Here is a 15,390-nt window from a genome sequence, read left to right as displayed (position 1 = left end):
GGGTATGCCTCATCCTATTTGGATCTTTGTGAATCATTCCTTTATTTAAATCCTTTCAAACTGTCCAAGGCATATGACAAATATTTTCTGTGGTCGCCTTGGCTGATAAACATTTATTGAACACCTACTATCTACCAAGAACTTCCTATGAGCTTTATGGCTAACATCCCTCTGAGGAAGGTTCTGTCATTACCCTACATATGTTACAGATGAAGAAATGGAAGTGCCCGGAGGTTGACTTGCTTAAGGTCAAACAGCCAACAGGTGGCCAAGGTAGATTTGGTCCCTCCACCATCTAACTTAGAGCCTATTCTGTTAACTGCTATACTCCTCTCACTCTGTTCAGAATAATCAGATCCCACCTGAGAATGGTTCTTTCTCCCTGGCTTTCAGAGGAATTAAACAAAACAAAGTTTTGTTTAGAGGCAATGCCAGCAAGAAGGAGGGAATCTCATAACTATGGGAAATGGGGTGTACAAATTTGTAAAATTTTTCTGAAAAGCAATTTGGCAGCATGTATTAAAAATCCTACAAAATGTTCTTATCCTTAGGCCCATTAATTTCATGTTTAAAAGCCCATCCTAAGGAAATGATGATATGAATAATGATTTAATTATTGAATGTTCATTGCAGAGTGAGTTACAAGGACAAAAATCTGAAATAACTTAGATGCTTAACTGTAGAAAAATGGCTACATTATTATACATGCATGTATATCTATATATTCCCATGTATTATATGATGTGAAATTATTAAAGTTGGGCCTTTGAAATATAATGAGTTGGGGAAATTCTTACATTGTGCATATAGGATCAAAAAATTCAAAGTATACACCCTACATTTTGAAATATACATGTGCATGTGTGTGTGTATGTGTAAGAAAAAAATGATTTTGAGATAATACACCAAAATATTAATTGTGGTTATATTTGCACTTGGAAATATGAGTGATCACTTCATTTCTACCATATAATTCTATTTGTATTTCTGCATTTCCACTTTTGTACCATAGATTAAAAAAATACTCAAAACAGCAATAACTATGAACCATGGTTAAAATAATAGAAACTGTATGACCTAAAAAAGAAGAGATTCAAGAAGATATGAATGAAGTGCTATAGAATTAAAGGAAGTATGGTACTTGTCCTGAATGGCTCAAGGGGAAGAACCTGAACCTACAGAAATTGGAGGAAGGTAGACTTTAGCATAATAGAACAAAAATAATTCTAATAGGAGTTTAAACAGTGGGAACAGGTTACCTTGAAAGGTTTTGATTTTTTTTATCACTGGAGGTATTCAAGAAAAGGATTGACCATATTTTTTTCAGAAATCTTCTTACAGTGACTTAAGCTTTATGCAGGTAATTAGACCTAGAATTTTCTCCCAACAGAGATTCTAAAATGTTCATGCTACCTAACAATGATATCTAAATATTTCCTTACCACCAGAGATATATTTATTTGGAATATGATATGATTTTTTTCTAGGAATTCTCTTTTAATCTTCTTCCTGGGGCCCAAGTAGAATGCCTTACTAAAATTCCAAAGTAGTTCCTTTGGAGACAGGGTACATGTCTTTTCAGCATTTATACTTATTGCTTACAACAGTTCTAAGTATACAGTCTACCCATAACATTTTAGGTATTTTTATTTAAGTAAGCCAAATCTGGTTAATACACTACCCCAGATCATTCCATTCTGCTTGTCCTGGGGCCTCAACAACATGCTCCACTCACCAGCAAGGGGAGCCTCATCTAGCACCTACTGAGTCTCTGGTCCTTCCAATAGCTGCCCAGGGAGCCATAAAAATAACAAAGACAGAGGAGTTAATGGTGTGGAATGGACCAGGCAAGATGCTTCTCCTCACTACCTGCCCCGTATTGTCCCAAGATACGGTGGTTCTTAAATGGCGTCTCTCAAGATACCCCACGTAACCATGCAAGCCAAGCATGCTTCTTTGAAAAGCTATGGCTATCTTGTATTTGCCTTCCCTGCTTTTCCTCCTTATTTTTCTTTTCCCTTCACTCTCACTTCTTTGGGATTATTTGTCCCAGTAAAGTACTAGCACAAAGCTTTGCCTTCAAGTCTGTTTTCCCAGGAAATTATGTTAACACAGTGATTTAAATTTTACTGTGAGTTAGTTGATCAGATGATATCAAATCCATCCTATGATATCTTCTGAAAGAGTGAGTTAAAGGCATATTCTGACACACACAAAAGAAAACTAAAGGAAGAATTGATCTGTAGCCTGGAGGAGGTTAAAAAATGCCCTGGAATGAGCAGCAGCAGGCAGACTAGAAACGTAGCCTGATGACAGTGCACGGGCATGAGAGAATAACCAATACAAGCCACCTCTGGCCACGTGGAAAGCTTGCCAAAAACTAACTTTACTAGTACGCTCACTACTGCTTTAGCCCTCCCAAAACTCTTAAGCAACATACTTGATGATACCATCTGTTTCGCAGAGCCCCTTCTCACAGAGTATAATTCCCAACATGCTCACAATTCTTGTGCCTTTACTCACCAACTTTCAGCTCTCCACCTGCAATGACCATGCATGCCACACTCAGAACATTGCTTCTGTCCACAGGGAAGTCTAAGGTCCCCATCACATACAGCCCTTTGAAGAATGGAAGATCTGTATCCACAAGGACAGTTCTGTCTGTGGAAGAAAAAGAAATTGCTCAGATATGTCACAAAAACATGAATTACGTGTTTTATTCTGGGGTTCTCCCAACAGTTTGGGAGCTATATACAGTGTTATCTAAACCAGGACAGGTATAGCAACTGGAAGAGCAAATAGTCTGCCAAAGGCTAGGCCTCACTGAACAAGAAAATAAGTTCCAATTAACAAATGCTGCCATTGCTTAACACGCTACGTTCATGGACAAAATGCACTGCTTGTGCACCATACAGCTGCCCCAAGTCTACTGCAGTGGAAACACACAGACTGAGTGAGCTTCCTACCCTTTGTTCCTGTCTCTTCAATTTTGGCTCTAGTTTCAGGGATGTACACAATAGTAGATATGACATTGGCCTCTGAAGGCAGACTATTTGGATGTAAATATCAATTCTGCTACTTACTAGCTGTCTAGGCAAATAACTTTAACTCTCTGTGCCTCAGTTATCTGTGGAATGGGGATAATATTAAAAATACCTGTTTTGTTCATAGGATTTTTTGTGAGGGTTAAATGAGTTAATAGATTGAAAATGCTTATACAATACTGGTAAGCTATCTTTAATCCCCCAAGTCCCATTTTGTAAGACAAAGTACATGGTGCATGCTTAATAAATGCTGGATATTATCATTATTTTTACTATTGTCCATTAGCTTGCCATGCTTATAGAGCTTACTGCACAATTCAAAATCATTATGTTTTATTTCCCCTTCCATAAAAGCAGTCTTCATATAACTTCAGAATAAATAATCATAGATTTTACCTGAAATTTACTTCAGAGAAATATATAAATACAACATTCTTATTTAAAACAGTATTTCATGTATGCCAAAGCATTAAGTGTTACTTTCTGAAATTTAGCAGTCATTCAACACTAATTAATGATATCAAATAGATTTCTGCTTAACTTTCTAGTACCATAGTCACCAACAAACATAAAGATTTATAAGGAACTCTTTTGTTAATATAATCTCATTTCTCATTCTAGGAAACAATGCACCCTGCTTGTCTTAAAGACATGCCCAAGCAAATTAACTTGTAATGAGTTGTCTTTCCCAGCCCTTCCCTGCTTCCTTCATTATACGAACAGCCATGCCCCCCTGTGGCAGAGACTATAGGGTTGTAAACCAACCATTTCTCTCGTTCTCCTAAGTTCACAGTTAGACTACAGTTTCCACCTCCTTTGCAGGTAGATGAAGCCATGTGACTGAGTTGTAGCCAATAAAATGTGGGAAAATTTAAAGTGTGACATCTCTAGGCCTGGTCCATAAATTCTGTATGTCTTTTCCCTCCTCTTTTTCCTCAGTTAGATGTAGAGCAGTGGTTCTGAAAGTATGGTCCTATCCCACCAGGATGCAAAGCAAGCATTAGTTCTGCTAGGGAGCTATTCTCTCCTCACTGGCTCTACCACTTCCCCTAAGGAAACAACCTCTCTTTCACACTCCAGTGACACCCTGTACTTACATCTATCAGAGTATTGAGACACATTATTCAAATATATACATACATTATTGTAAGTGAGGGAGTAACTATCACTGGGCTGGTCCTCAGTGTGATTATGACTTCCTCTCCCATTCTTCCTTAAGTGAAGAGACCATTCTTTTTCTTTTTAAGTCCCTGGTGCTTTTACAATATTGAAGATAAAGACATTAAATAAATGTTGCCCAGATTTGTTGAGTTTAATGCCCTACATAACTTAAATTCAAAAGCTCATTGGTGACTGGTACAAAATGAATGATCAGGATAAACAGACAAAAATACATATCTTAATCTCATCTCTGGCACTTTTCAAAACATTCAAAGAGTAAAGTACCTAGAGAATGTTCTAGGTTTAGCATACATTTTATGGGTTTATGATTTTAAGAATTATTTGAAGCAAACATCTTTAAAAACAAGAGGTTTTTGCCTCTATTTACTTATTTTATCTTTTATTTTAAATTCAGGGATGCATGGCAGGATGTGCAGGTTTGTTATCACAGTTAAACTTGGCCTGCTGCACAGATCATCCCATCGTTTAGGTATTATGCCCAGCATTGATTAGCTATTCTTCCTGATCCTCTTCCTCCTCCCAGCCCCTGGCCTCCAACAGGTCCCAGGGTATGTTTTTCCCTGCCTTGTGTCCATGTGTTCTCATTGTTTAGCTCCAACTTACAAGTAAGAACATGCGGCACTTGGTTTTGTGTTCTTGTGTCAGGTTGCTAAAGATGATGGCCTCCAGCTCCATCCATGTCCCTGCAAAGGACATGATCCCATTCCTTTTTACGGCTGCATAGTATTTCATTATATCATATACTATATTTTCTTTATCCAGTCTATCACTGATGAGAATTTAGATTGATTCTTTGTCTTTGCTACTGTGAATAGTGGTCCAATGAACATATGTGTGCATGTGTCTTTACAATAGAATGATTTCTATTGCTTTGGGTATATACCCAGTAATGGGATTGACAGGTCAAATGGTATTTCTGCCTCTAGGTCTTTGAGGAACTACTACACTGTCTTCCACAATGGTTGAACTAATTTACTCCCACCAACAGTGTAAAAATGTTCCTTTTTCTCCACAACCTTACCAGCATCTGTTTTTTTTTTGACTTTTTAATAATAGCCATTCTGACTGGTATAGGATGGTATCTCATTATGTTTTTACATTTCTCTAATAATTAGTGATATTAAGCTTTTTTTCATATGTCTGTTGGCTGCATGTGTGTCTTCTTTGGAGAGATATCTGTTCATGTCCTTTGCCCGCTTTTTAAACGGGTTGTTTTTTTTCTTGTAAATTTAAGTTCCTTATAGACGCTGGATATTAGACCTTTGTCAGACGCATAAATTGCAAAAATTTTCTCTCATTCTGTAGGTTGTCTGATTACCCTGTTGATAGTTTCTTTTGCTGTGCAGAAGCTCTTTAGTTTAATTATATCCCATTTGTCAATTTTTTGCTTTTGTTGCAATTGCTTTTGACATCCTTGTCATGGAAATCTTTGCCTGTGCCTATGTCCTGAATGGTATTGCCAAGGTTTTCTTCCATGGTTTTTATAGTTGTTGGCTTTACATTTAAGTCTTTATTCCATCTTGAGTTGATTTCTGTATATGGTTTAAGGAAGAGGCCTAGTTTCAATTTTCTGAATATGACTAGCCAGTTCTCCCAGCATCATTAATTAAAGAGGAAATTCTTTCCCCACTGTTTGTTTTGTGAGGTTTGTCAAAGATCAGATGATTGTAGGTGTATGGGTTTATTTCTGTGTTCTCTTTCTGTTCCATTGGTCTATGTGTCTGTTATTGTACCAGTACCATGCTGTCTGGTTATACTGTTTGGCTACTGTAGCCCTGCAGTATAAAGTTGGGTTATGTGACATCTCCAGTTTTTCTCTTTTTGCTTAGGATTGCCTTGGCTATTTGGGCTCTTTATTGGTTTATATGAATCTTAAAATTTTTTTTTGAATTCTGTGAAGAATCTTAATGGTAGTTTAAGGGGAATAGCAATGAATCTATAAATTGCTTTAGATGATATGACTATTTTTATGATATTGATTCTTCCTATCCATTAGCATGGAATATTTTTCCATTTGTTTGTGTCATCTCTGATTTCTTTGAGCAGTGGTTTGTAGTTCTCCTTGAAGATGTCCTTCACTTCCCTTGTTAGCTATATTCATAGGTATTTTATTCTTGTGGCAATTGTAAATGGGAGTTCATTTGTGATTTGGCTCTTGGCTTGTCTACTGTTAGTGTATAGAAATGTTAGTGACTTTTGCACATTAATTTTGTATCCTGAGACTGTTGAAGTTGCTTATCAGCTTAAGAAGCTTTTGTGCTGAGACAATAGGGTTTTCAACCTATAGGATCACGTTATCTGCAAACAAAGATAATTAGACTTCCTCTCTTTCTATTTAAATATGCTTTATTTCCATCTCTTGCCTAATTGCCCTGGCCAGAATTTCCATTCCAGAACTACTATGTTAAATATGAGTGGTGAGAGAGGGCATCCTTGTCTTGTGATAGTTTTCAAGGGGAGTGCTTCTGGCTTTTGCCATTCAATAGGATATTGCCCATGAGTTTGTCATATATGGCTTTTATTATTTTGAGGTATATTCCTTCAATACATAGTTTTTGAGAGTTTTTAATTTGAATGTTATGTTGAATTTATCAAAGATGTTTTCTGTATCTATTGAGATAATCATGTGGTTTTTGTCTTTAGCTCTGTTTATGTGATGAATCATATTTACTGATTTGCATATATTGAACCAATCTTGCATTTCATCCCTGGGATGCAATGATCATGCTGGATAAGTTTTTTGATGTGCTGCTGGATTCAGCTTAACAGTATTTTGGTAAGGATTTTTGCATCGGTGTTCATCAAGAATATTGGCCTGAATTTACTGTTTGTCATCTCTGCCAGGTTTTGGTATCAGGATGATGCCAACCTCATAAAATAAGATAGGGAGGAGCCTTCCTTTTTAATTCTTTGGAATAGTTTCAGTAGGAATAGTACCAGCTCTTCCTTGTAACTCTGGTAGAATTCAGCTGTGAATCCATCTGGTCCTAGGCTTTCTTTGGTTGGTAGGCTATTCATTACTGTCTCATTTTTAGAACTCATTATTGGTCTCTTTAGGGATTCAATTTCTTCCTGGTTCAGTCTTGGGAGGGCATATGTGTCCAGGTATTTATCCATTTCTTCTAAATTTTCTACTTTGTATGCAAGAGGTGTTTATAATATTCCCTGATGGTGGTTTGTGTTTCTCTGGGGTCAGTGGTGATATCCCCCTTGTTGTTTCTGATTGTGTTTATTTAAATCTTCTCTCTTTTCTACTTTATTAATCTAGCTAGCAGTCTATTTAATTAGTTTAAAAAAAAACTAGCTTCTAGATTTGATTTTTTGATGGCTTTTCATGCCTCTATGTCCTTTGTCTTTTGCTAGCTTTGAGGTTTGTTTGCTCTAGGTTCTCTAGTTCTTTTAGTTGTAATGTTAGGTTGTTAATTTGAGATCTTTCTAGCTTTTAGTGCAATAAATTTCCTTCTTAATTTTAGTTAGTTGTTTAGTTGTGTCCCAGATATTTTGGTATGCTGTATCTTTGTTCTCATTAGTTTCAATTTGATTTCAGTTTCATTTCTGTCTTAATTTCATTATTTACCCAAGAGTCATTCAGGAGAAGGTCATTCATTTCCATGTTGTTGTGTGGTTTTGAATAGATTTTTTTTTTGACAGAGTCTCACTCTGCTGCCCAGGCTAGAGTGCAGTGGCACAATATCAGCTCACTGAAACTTCCACCTCCTGGGTTCAAGTGATTCCCCTGCCTCAGCCTCCCAAGTAGCTGGGATTACAGTTGTCCTCTACCACACCTTGCTAATTTTTGCATTTTTAGTAGAGATGAGGTTTCACCATGTTGGCCAGGCTGGTCCTGAACGCCTGACCTCACGTGATGCACCCACCTTGGCCTCCCAAAGTGCTGGGATTACAGGTGTAAGCCACTGCACCTGGCCTCAAGTAAATTTCTTAATCTTGAGTTCTAATTTGATTATGCTATGGTCTGAGAGACTGTTATAATTTCAGTTTTTTGCATTTGCTGGGAGTGCTTTACTTCCAATTACATGACCAATTTTAAAGTAAGTGCTATGTGGTGATCAGAAGAATGTATATTCTTTTGTTTTGGGGTGGAGAGTTCTGTAGATATCTATCAGCCCCATTTAGCCAGAGCTGAGTTCTCTTCCTGAATATCTTTGTTAATTTTCTGACTCAATTATCTGTCTAATATTGTCAGTGAGGTGTTAAAGTCTCACACTGTTATTGCATGGGAGTCTAAGTCTCTTTGAAGGCCTCTAAGAGCTTGCTTTATCAATATGGGTGCTACAGTATTCGATGTATATATATTTAGGAGAGTTAGCTCTTCTGGTTGAATGGAACCCTTTAGCATAATACAATGTCTTTCTTTGTCTTTTTTTTATTTTTGTTGGTTTAAAGTCCATTTGTCAGAAACTAGGATTGCAACCCCTCCTTTTTTTCTGTTTTGCTTGGTAAATTCTTCTTTATTCCTTTATTTTGAACCTATGTGTATCTTTGCATGTGAGTTAGGTCTCTTGAAGACAGCATACTGATGGGTCTTAGTTCTTTATCCAGCTTTAAAAGACTCTGTGTCTTTTAATTGGGGCATTTAGCCTATTTATATTTAATGTTAGTATTGATATTACATGTATTTGATCCTGTCATCATGATGCCAGCTAGTTATTTTACAGACTTGTTTATGTGGTTGCTCCATAGTGTCACTGGTCTGCGTATTTCAGTGTGTTTTTGTAGTGACTGGTAACAGATTTTCTTTTTTATAGTTAGTACATCCTTCAGATCTTGTAAGGCAGATCTGGTGGTACCAAATTCCCTCAGCATTTGCCTATCTGGAAAGTATCTTATTTCTCTTTCACTTATAAAGCTTAGCTTGGCCAGATATGAAATTCTAGGTTGGAGGCCAGGTGCAGTGACCCATGCCTATAATCCCAGAACTTTGGAAGGTCAAGGCAGGTGGATCACTTGAGGTTAGGAGTTCAAGACCAGCCAGGGCAAAACCCTATCTCTGCTAAAACTACAAAAAGTAGCCAGGCATGGTGATGCATACCTGTAATCCCAGCTATTTGGGAGGCAGAGGCACAAGAGTTGCTTGAACCCAGGAGGCAGAGGTTGCAGTGAACAAAGATCGCACCACTGCACTCCAGCCTGGGTGACAGAACAAGAATTCATCTCAAAACAAATAAATAAATAAATATTAAGAAAGAAAGAAAAAGAAATTCTGGGTTGGAATTTCTTTTCTTTAAGAATGTTGAATACTTGCCCCCAGTCTCTTCTGGCTTATACTGTTTCCATTGAGAGGTCTGCTGTTTGGCTGATAGGCTTCCCTTTGTATGTCACCTAGACTTTCTCTCTGGCTTCCATTAACATTTTTTCTTTCATTTTGACCCTGGAGGATTTCATTATTATGTGTCTAGGGGATGACCTTCTCATGGAGTATCTTACTGGGATTCTCTGCATTTCCTGAATTTGAATGTTGGCTTGTCTACCTAGGTTGGGGAAGTTTTCCTGGATGATATCCTAAAATATGTTTTCCAAATTGGTTTCATTCTCCTTGTCTCAAAACAAGAGTTTTATACAAATTGGTTTTTATCTGTTCCAACCTATAGCTCATTCAACCAATTTTCGGCTATTAAAGCTGATTGTACAAAACAATAAAATTGCTGAAAGCATAAAAATGCTTTCTCTCATCCACAGAGTACTCACACATACACATAAAAGTATGATAGTAGGTGCTTTTAAATGCATTTCTCAGCTAAAATATGACAAGTACATAAAGTTTAAATTATACCCCTTTTAAAAGAAATGTCTCCTTTTAATTGCCCTACCAACCCCAAATGTACCAACAAATTTCCCATGCATTGCAGAGAGACTATTATAACAACTTGCAAACAGGAACATAGCTGCTCTTCTCACTTTTATTTTCTCAAGACCTAGAAGAATAGTATTTAGCCATAATAGATGATCAACACCACACATACACACAAACACACACACACATATAAGCACACATGTATGCATATACAAATTTCAAGTTATCAGAGAAAAAGTATAAGATGAAGAAAAGAATATAAACATCAGTCTTATTTCTTTTGGTGCCACACTTTTCAGTTTGAAATTTTCTAGATTCATCTCTCCACTTTTTCTTTTTCTTCCTTTCCTTTCCCATAATGTGACAAATCTTGATGGGTGATAGGAATTCAAAGATAACTAAGTTATGTTTCCAACCATCAGATGATGACAGGTATATATACAAATAAATAATGTGATATACTTGAAATGATGACATACTTTTTAATTATATGGGGGTCAACCCTGTTTTTATTCCCAGCTGCTTCAAACTGGAGTCTATCATAATAAAAATCTGCTAAAATAAGCATATGCCATATAGAGATTTTTATAAAGGAATTCTCCTTGTATCACAATAATAAAGATTTCAGCTGCTTACATGAGCAAAAGAATTCATTCTAATATAGCCTCCAGAGCAGATCAGCTGCAGGTCTAAATTGACCAATCCTCAGCTACAATGACACTTGAAGAGGATTTCTCTTTTTTCCAGGAGTGGAAAGCTGGCATCTATGTGCCACATTCTCTAGAAGTAACATCATGCCCATAAAATGACTCAAAACATTTCAGAGCAATAACTCAGAAATATTTATACAACTCACTTAATAATATAAGTGATGGATCACCTCTAATTTAAGTGTGGTCCAGTGCTTTCCACTTTGTCCTGCCTTGGCCACAGATATTCCACCCTATTCTGCCAGTGACCAATCTATCCTACTTGAGAGAATGAGCACTGGCATATGGAGGGAACCATCTGGAATTTCTGTTGCTCAATGGGTGGCTGATGGGGGAGCTGATCTGGAAAGAGCTCCAAAAAGAATTAATGAGTTCCAGATGTAATTAAAGACTGCTTTTCCCCCTAAAGGGGCTCAGGACTAGCCATGGGGTGGTGCCTCTTGGTTCCGAATTACACCCTCTAACCACTTGTTCATCGATCAAGCACTAAACACCACCATCTTTATCCTAGTCTGTTTTGCCAAGCAGTGTTTTAGCTTTTTGGTCTTTTTTTTCCCCTGAAAGTGGTCTATTTTTACAATTAGAACACTAAATCTTTTAAAATAATATTTGGAAAGTTAACAATAAGGAGAAATTTGGTGAATTTTTTCATACACCAAATGCAACAACAAAAAAGACTCAGTGTTTTATTACAAATAAATTAACTAGCGTCAAGACCAGAAAACCTGAGCCAGACTGAAAGACAGATGTCTCTGAAAGAGGGCTGGGGCTTCTTTTGTATCAAGAGCAATTTGACTACTGCAGCTACAAAGAATTCCACATAAGTTCAACATTAGGTTTAAACTCACTTTTTTTCCCAGCAAAGTTAGGGAATCAAGGTCACTATTGTGTAGCATTCCAAGGGTCTGACACTTGTCTAAATCCTGTAGAAATGAGATCAAGGGCAAAGGGCACAGATCCTGGGAATAATGAGGGGGTCACATGAACAAGCATAATTTAGGGCAGGCAGACCCACTGCTTGTATGGTATTCACTGTATCAGGCCCCATAACTTAGGTGGTGAAGACAGTTTCCACTACAACCCTGCTATTGTCAAGAAAGCAGCCTATGCTGACTTTGGACACAGCTCAGACTTCTGAGGGAGAGCAATGGCATGGCAGGCAAAGCATGACATACAAGGACTATTTGTAAGCTTGTTATTTTCTTATACCTTCCATAATTGATGAGGTTTTTTTTCTACCATCAGCCTTGGCCTCAATATTTTCTATTAAATGTGTGAACCAAAGGGAAAGTAAATTTTAAATCCATTTGAATCACTATTTAATGATCTAATATTCCTTTTTAAAAAGAGAATATTTTTAGCTCCAAAGTGACTACTTTAAATATACATTTTACACAATGATTGGTGATATTTTCTTTCTTTGGTGGTATTGTTTAACTTTGGGGGCATGTAATGATTTATCTAAACAATCTATCATAATTTATAAAGATTAATGATAGATACAAGAAAAGTATTCCTAAAATAGAATGAAAACTCTTATACATAAATGGTTCGCAGGGATGTAAGATTAACGTGATTGAAAATAAGTGTCAAGTAGACTAATTTACTGAGATGATGGTATTCAGTTCTCTAGAGTTTATGGTCTTGTAGAAAAAGCCGAACAAAGATGTGCTAGAAGATAAGGATGCAGTCTTTCTATAACTAAACTCTTTTCAAAGAGTTACTAGCCTTATAGTCTGCCTGTTTCATCAAATCCACACAGGTGGTTTCTTTATTCTACTCTGCCTAACATTTTTTTTTCAAACTGGTCTTAACAATAGGCAGAACAGGCAGTTTCAAAGTGCCAGAGGCACATGATTCAAGACTAAAAGCCTGTTTCCTAACACCTTGAAGAACAACCATCTGCTGGCCTGATTTTATATGTGTGTGTGTGTGTGTGTGTGTGTGTGTGTGTGTGTGTGTGTGTCAGAGAGAGAAACAGAGAAAAAGAACAGAAAGAGGAGAAAGAGAGAGAGAGAAAAGGGGATGAGACAGGAGGAGAGGAGAATAGCTCTTCTCACTCTCACCTCATACGAAGTCTCATTTTAACTTTGGACAATAAATCTCCATCCCACTCCCCACAAACATTCTGTGTCTTTTTCAATTACATACAGACATGCATAATTCCCATAGTAGAATAAACATCTTAAATTATGATATTTTAATTGATCAATAAAATGTTTAACATACAATGTTTATTTCTTCCTCTAGTCTATACCATCTGTTCTTCAAAATTATTTTGAATCTATTTAATAGGAAAGTTTTTAAGTAAAATTACCAACTGTATCAGATCAGTCCTCTGTATCCCAAATTCTGAAAGGAAAATACCAGAAGGTGCTGCTGTTTTCATAAAAATAGAAAAGAATCTGTGCCTTCTCTCATCTCAGGCTTTATGATTATTGTTTTAAATCTAGAGATGGTGCTATGCTGCTGTTCTCTTCATTAGACTTCAAAGAAATCAAAGTGGTTGACGTGGCATTGCTATTTAAACCAAGGTCCATAGTGGTCACCTTGCTCAGATGGCTCAAGTCAAAAACAACAACGAAAATCAAACAAACTAACAAAAAACCTAGACTTTGTAATCCCCAGAAGACCTGAAAAGGAACAATATGCATTTTGATAAACTTCTGGTCCAATGTTAAGCTACAGTTTAGCTTTATCCACATAATTCTATTACCTCTATACATTGTTAATGAATTCCAACATGAGGTTTGGGGATAAAATCCTTCTCCAATCCTGTAGCGAATAATGCTTAATATGTGAAAAGGCATAAACTGGCAACTCTCAGGTGATCCAATTATTAAATTTTTACATGTTGCAGTTGGTGTTAAAGCCAAACTAAGCACCAAACTTATTTTCCTAGGTGGGTTTCTGTTCTGATTTGTTTCCTTAAGAAGAATAACGAGATCAACTATTAGTAAATAAATATATTTTATACTTTTACCCTGAATAGAAAAATATGAATATCTATGAAATAAGTGATTCACTCTTAAATGGTGCTGTTTGGCAAAGTTCTAGCTATCAAACATTGTATACAATAAGCTTATTTCTCCCCATCAGGTCTTTTTTGAAAATAAATCTTCTCTTTTCATCTCTGCCTGACACCAGACAGGGTAATGTGTCCAAAAAACTATGAGATTCTTTGATTTTCCTCAGTGTTATTAACTCTTTTTTCTTAAGTTCTCAATTGTTTCTTCTGCAGGAAAAAAAAAACCCAAAAGATTATTAAAATCTTAAAAATAATATGTGTGTATCCTACTTGTTTTTAAATATAAATATATATATATGATTTCATAAATGCATAATTGATGTTTAAAAGAGATTTTAAAATATAGTGCCTGACTAATATTTAGTAAATAATCTCTACTTTATATATTAATATGTTGTACTAAAATTTATATTTTCTGAGCAAACCAGTCTATATGTGGTACTCCTTATATTTTATAAAGTACAAAATAGGGAGGGATCCAAGATGGCCCAGCGCTCAGGATTGCAGCTCCCAGTGAAAGAGCTGAGGGTGAGTGGACGCTGCATTTCCAGATGGATTTTTATTGCCCACAGACCAGGAGATTCCTAGGCAGAGGAGCCCCATGGGTTTCCAGCACAGCTGTTTTGGCCAGCACGGCTGTTTTGCCAGCACCCCAGCGTGGCAGTTCTCCAAACAAAATACACGGGTCCAGGTGCCGTTTTAGCTAGCAATTGGAGCTCCTGGGAGTCACCCGTTCAACTGATTAAAAAGGGGACTGAAACAGGGAGCCAGGCCAGGAGATTGCCGGACAAAAAAGCGCCATGAATCTCAGCACAGCTGTTTCAGCCGGTGCAGTGGGTCACCACATGGGAAATCATGCAGATCCCGGCACCTTTTCAACAGCTGACTGGAACACCTGGGAGACGGAGTCAACCATTCAACTAAAAAAAAAAAAAAAAGGGGCTCTGAGGCAGGGAGCCAGGTGATAAGGCTAGGCTGGTCCCACCCCCACAAAAAAACAGCAATCGGAAATGCTCTGGATTGACAGTTTCACAGCAAGCACAGCTGAACCCAGGACGGTCCAGCTCTGTGGGGGAGGGGCATCTGCTATTACCGAGACAATCCACCACTACAGAGGTAGTTTACCATTGCTGAGGCAGTGGGACGTTACAGAGAGAGTCTGCCATTATAGAGGTGGGCCGCCATTGCCAAGGCAGTTCTAACTATCCCCGTGTAAACAGGACTGCAGGGAAGTTCACACAGCAGATGGGCGGAGCCCACAGCAGCTCAATAAAGCCTCTGCAGGCAGACAGTGATTACACTGCCTCCTCGCTGGGCAGGGCAGCCCTGAAAAAATGCAGCAGCACAACAGAAACTCATAAATAAAGCCCTAACTCCCCGGGACAGAACACCTGAGAAAAAAAGGGGGGACGGATTTATGAGTTCTATTGCAGCAGACTTAAACATACCTGCCCAGCAGCTCTGAATGAACAATGGAGCTCATAGCTCAGCACTTGAGCTCCTATAAAGGACAGACTGTCTCCTCAAGCAGCTCCCTGACCCCCGTATATCCAAAGAGTCACCTCATAAAGGAGAGCTCAGACTGACATCTGGTGGGTATCCCTCTGAGACAAA

General features: G+C 37.5%; 1 protein-coding gene across 1 annotated transcript in view; it reads right to left on the bottom strand.

The window, feature by feature from the left end:
* The window catches only part of PKHD1 (PKHD1 ciliary IPT domain containing fibrocystin/polyductin), a 499,554-nt gene that overhangs the window by 194,451 nt on the left and 289,713 nt on the right, over window positions 1-15,390 (bottom strand). Inside the window, exon 53 of the mRNA XM_021665443.2 lies at window positions 2,524-2,661. Coding sequence (XP_021521118.2) covers window positions 2,524-2,661 — 138 coding nt within the window. The remainder of the gene's footprint in view (window positions 1-2,523; window positions 2,662-15,390) is intronic.

Source organism: Aotus nancymaae, unplaced genomic scaffold (genome assembly GCF_030222135.1).
Source record: "Aotus nancymaae isolate 86718 unplaced genomic scaffold, 86718_ANA_hifiasm-v0.15.2.pri h1tg000040l, whole genome shotgun sequence".
NCBI lineage: Eukaryota > Metazoa > Chordata > Mammalia > Primates > Aotidae > Aotus > Aotus nancymaae.
Note: the sequence above shows the minus strand (reverse complement) of the source record. Positions and strands in the feature narration are given on the sequence as shown.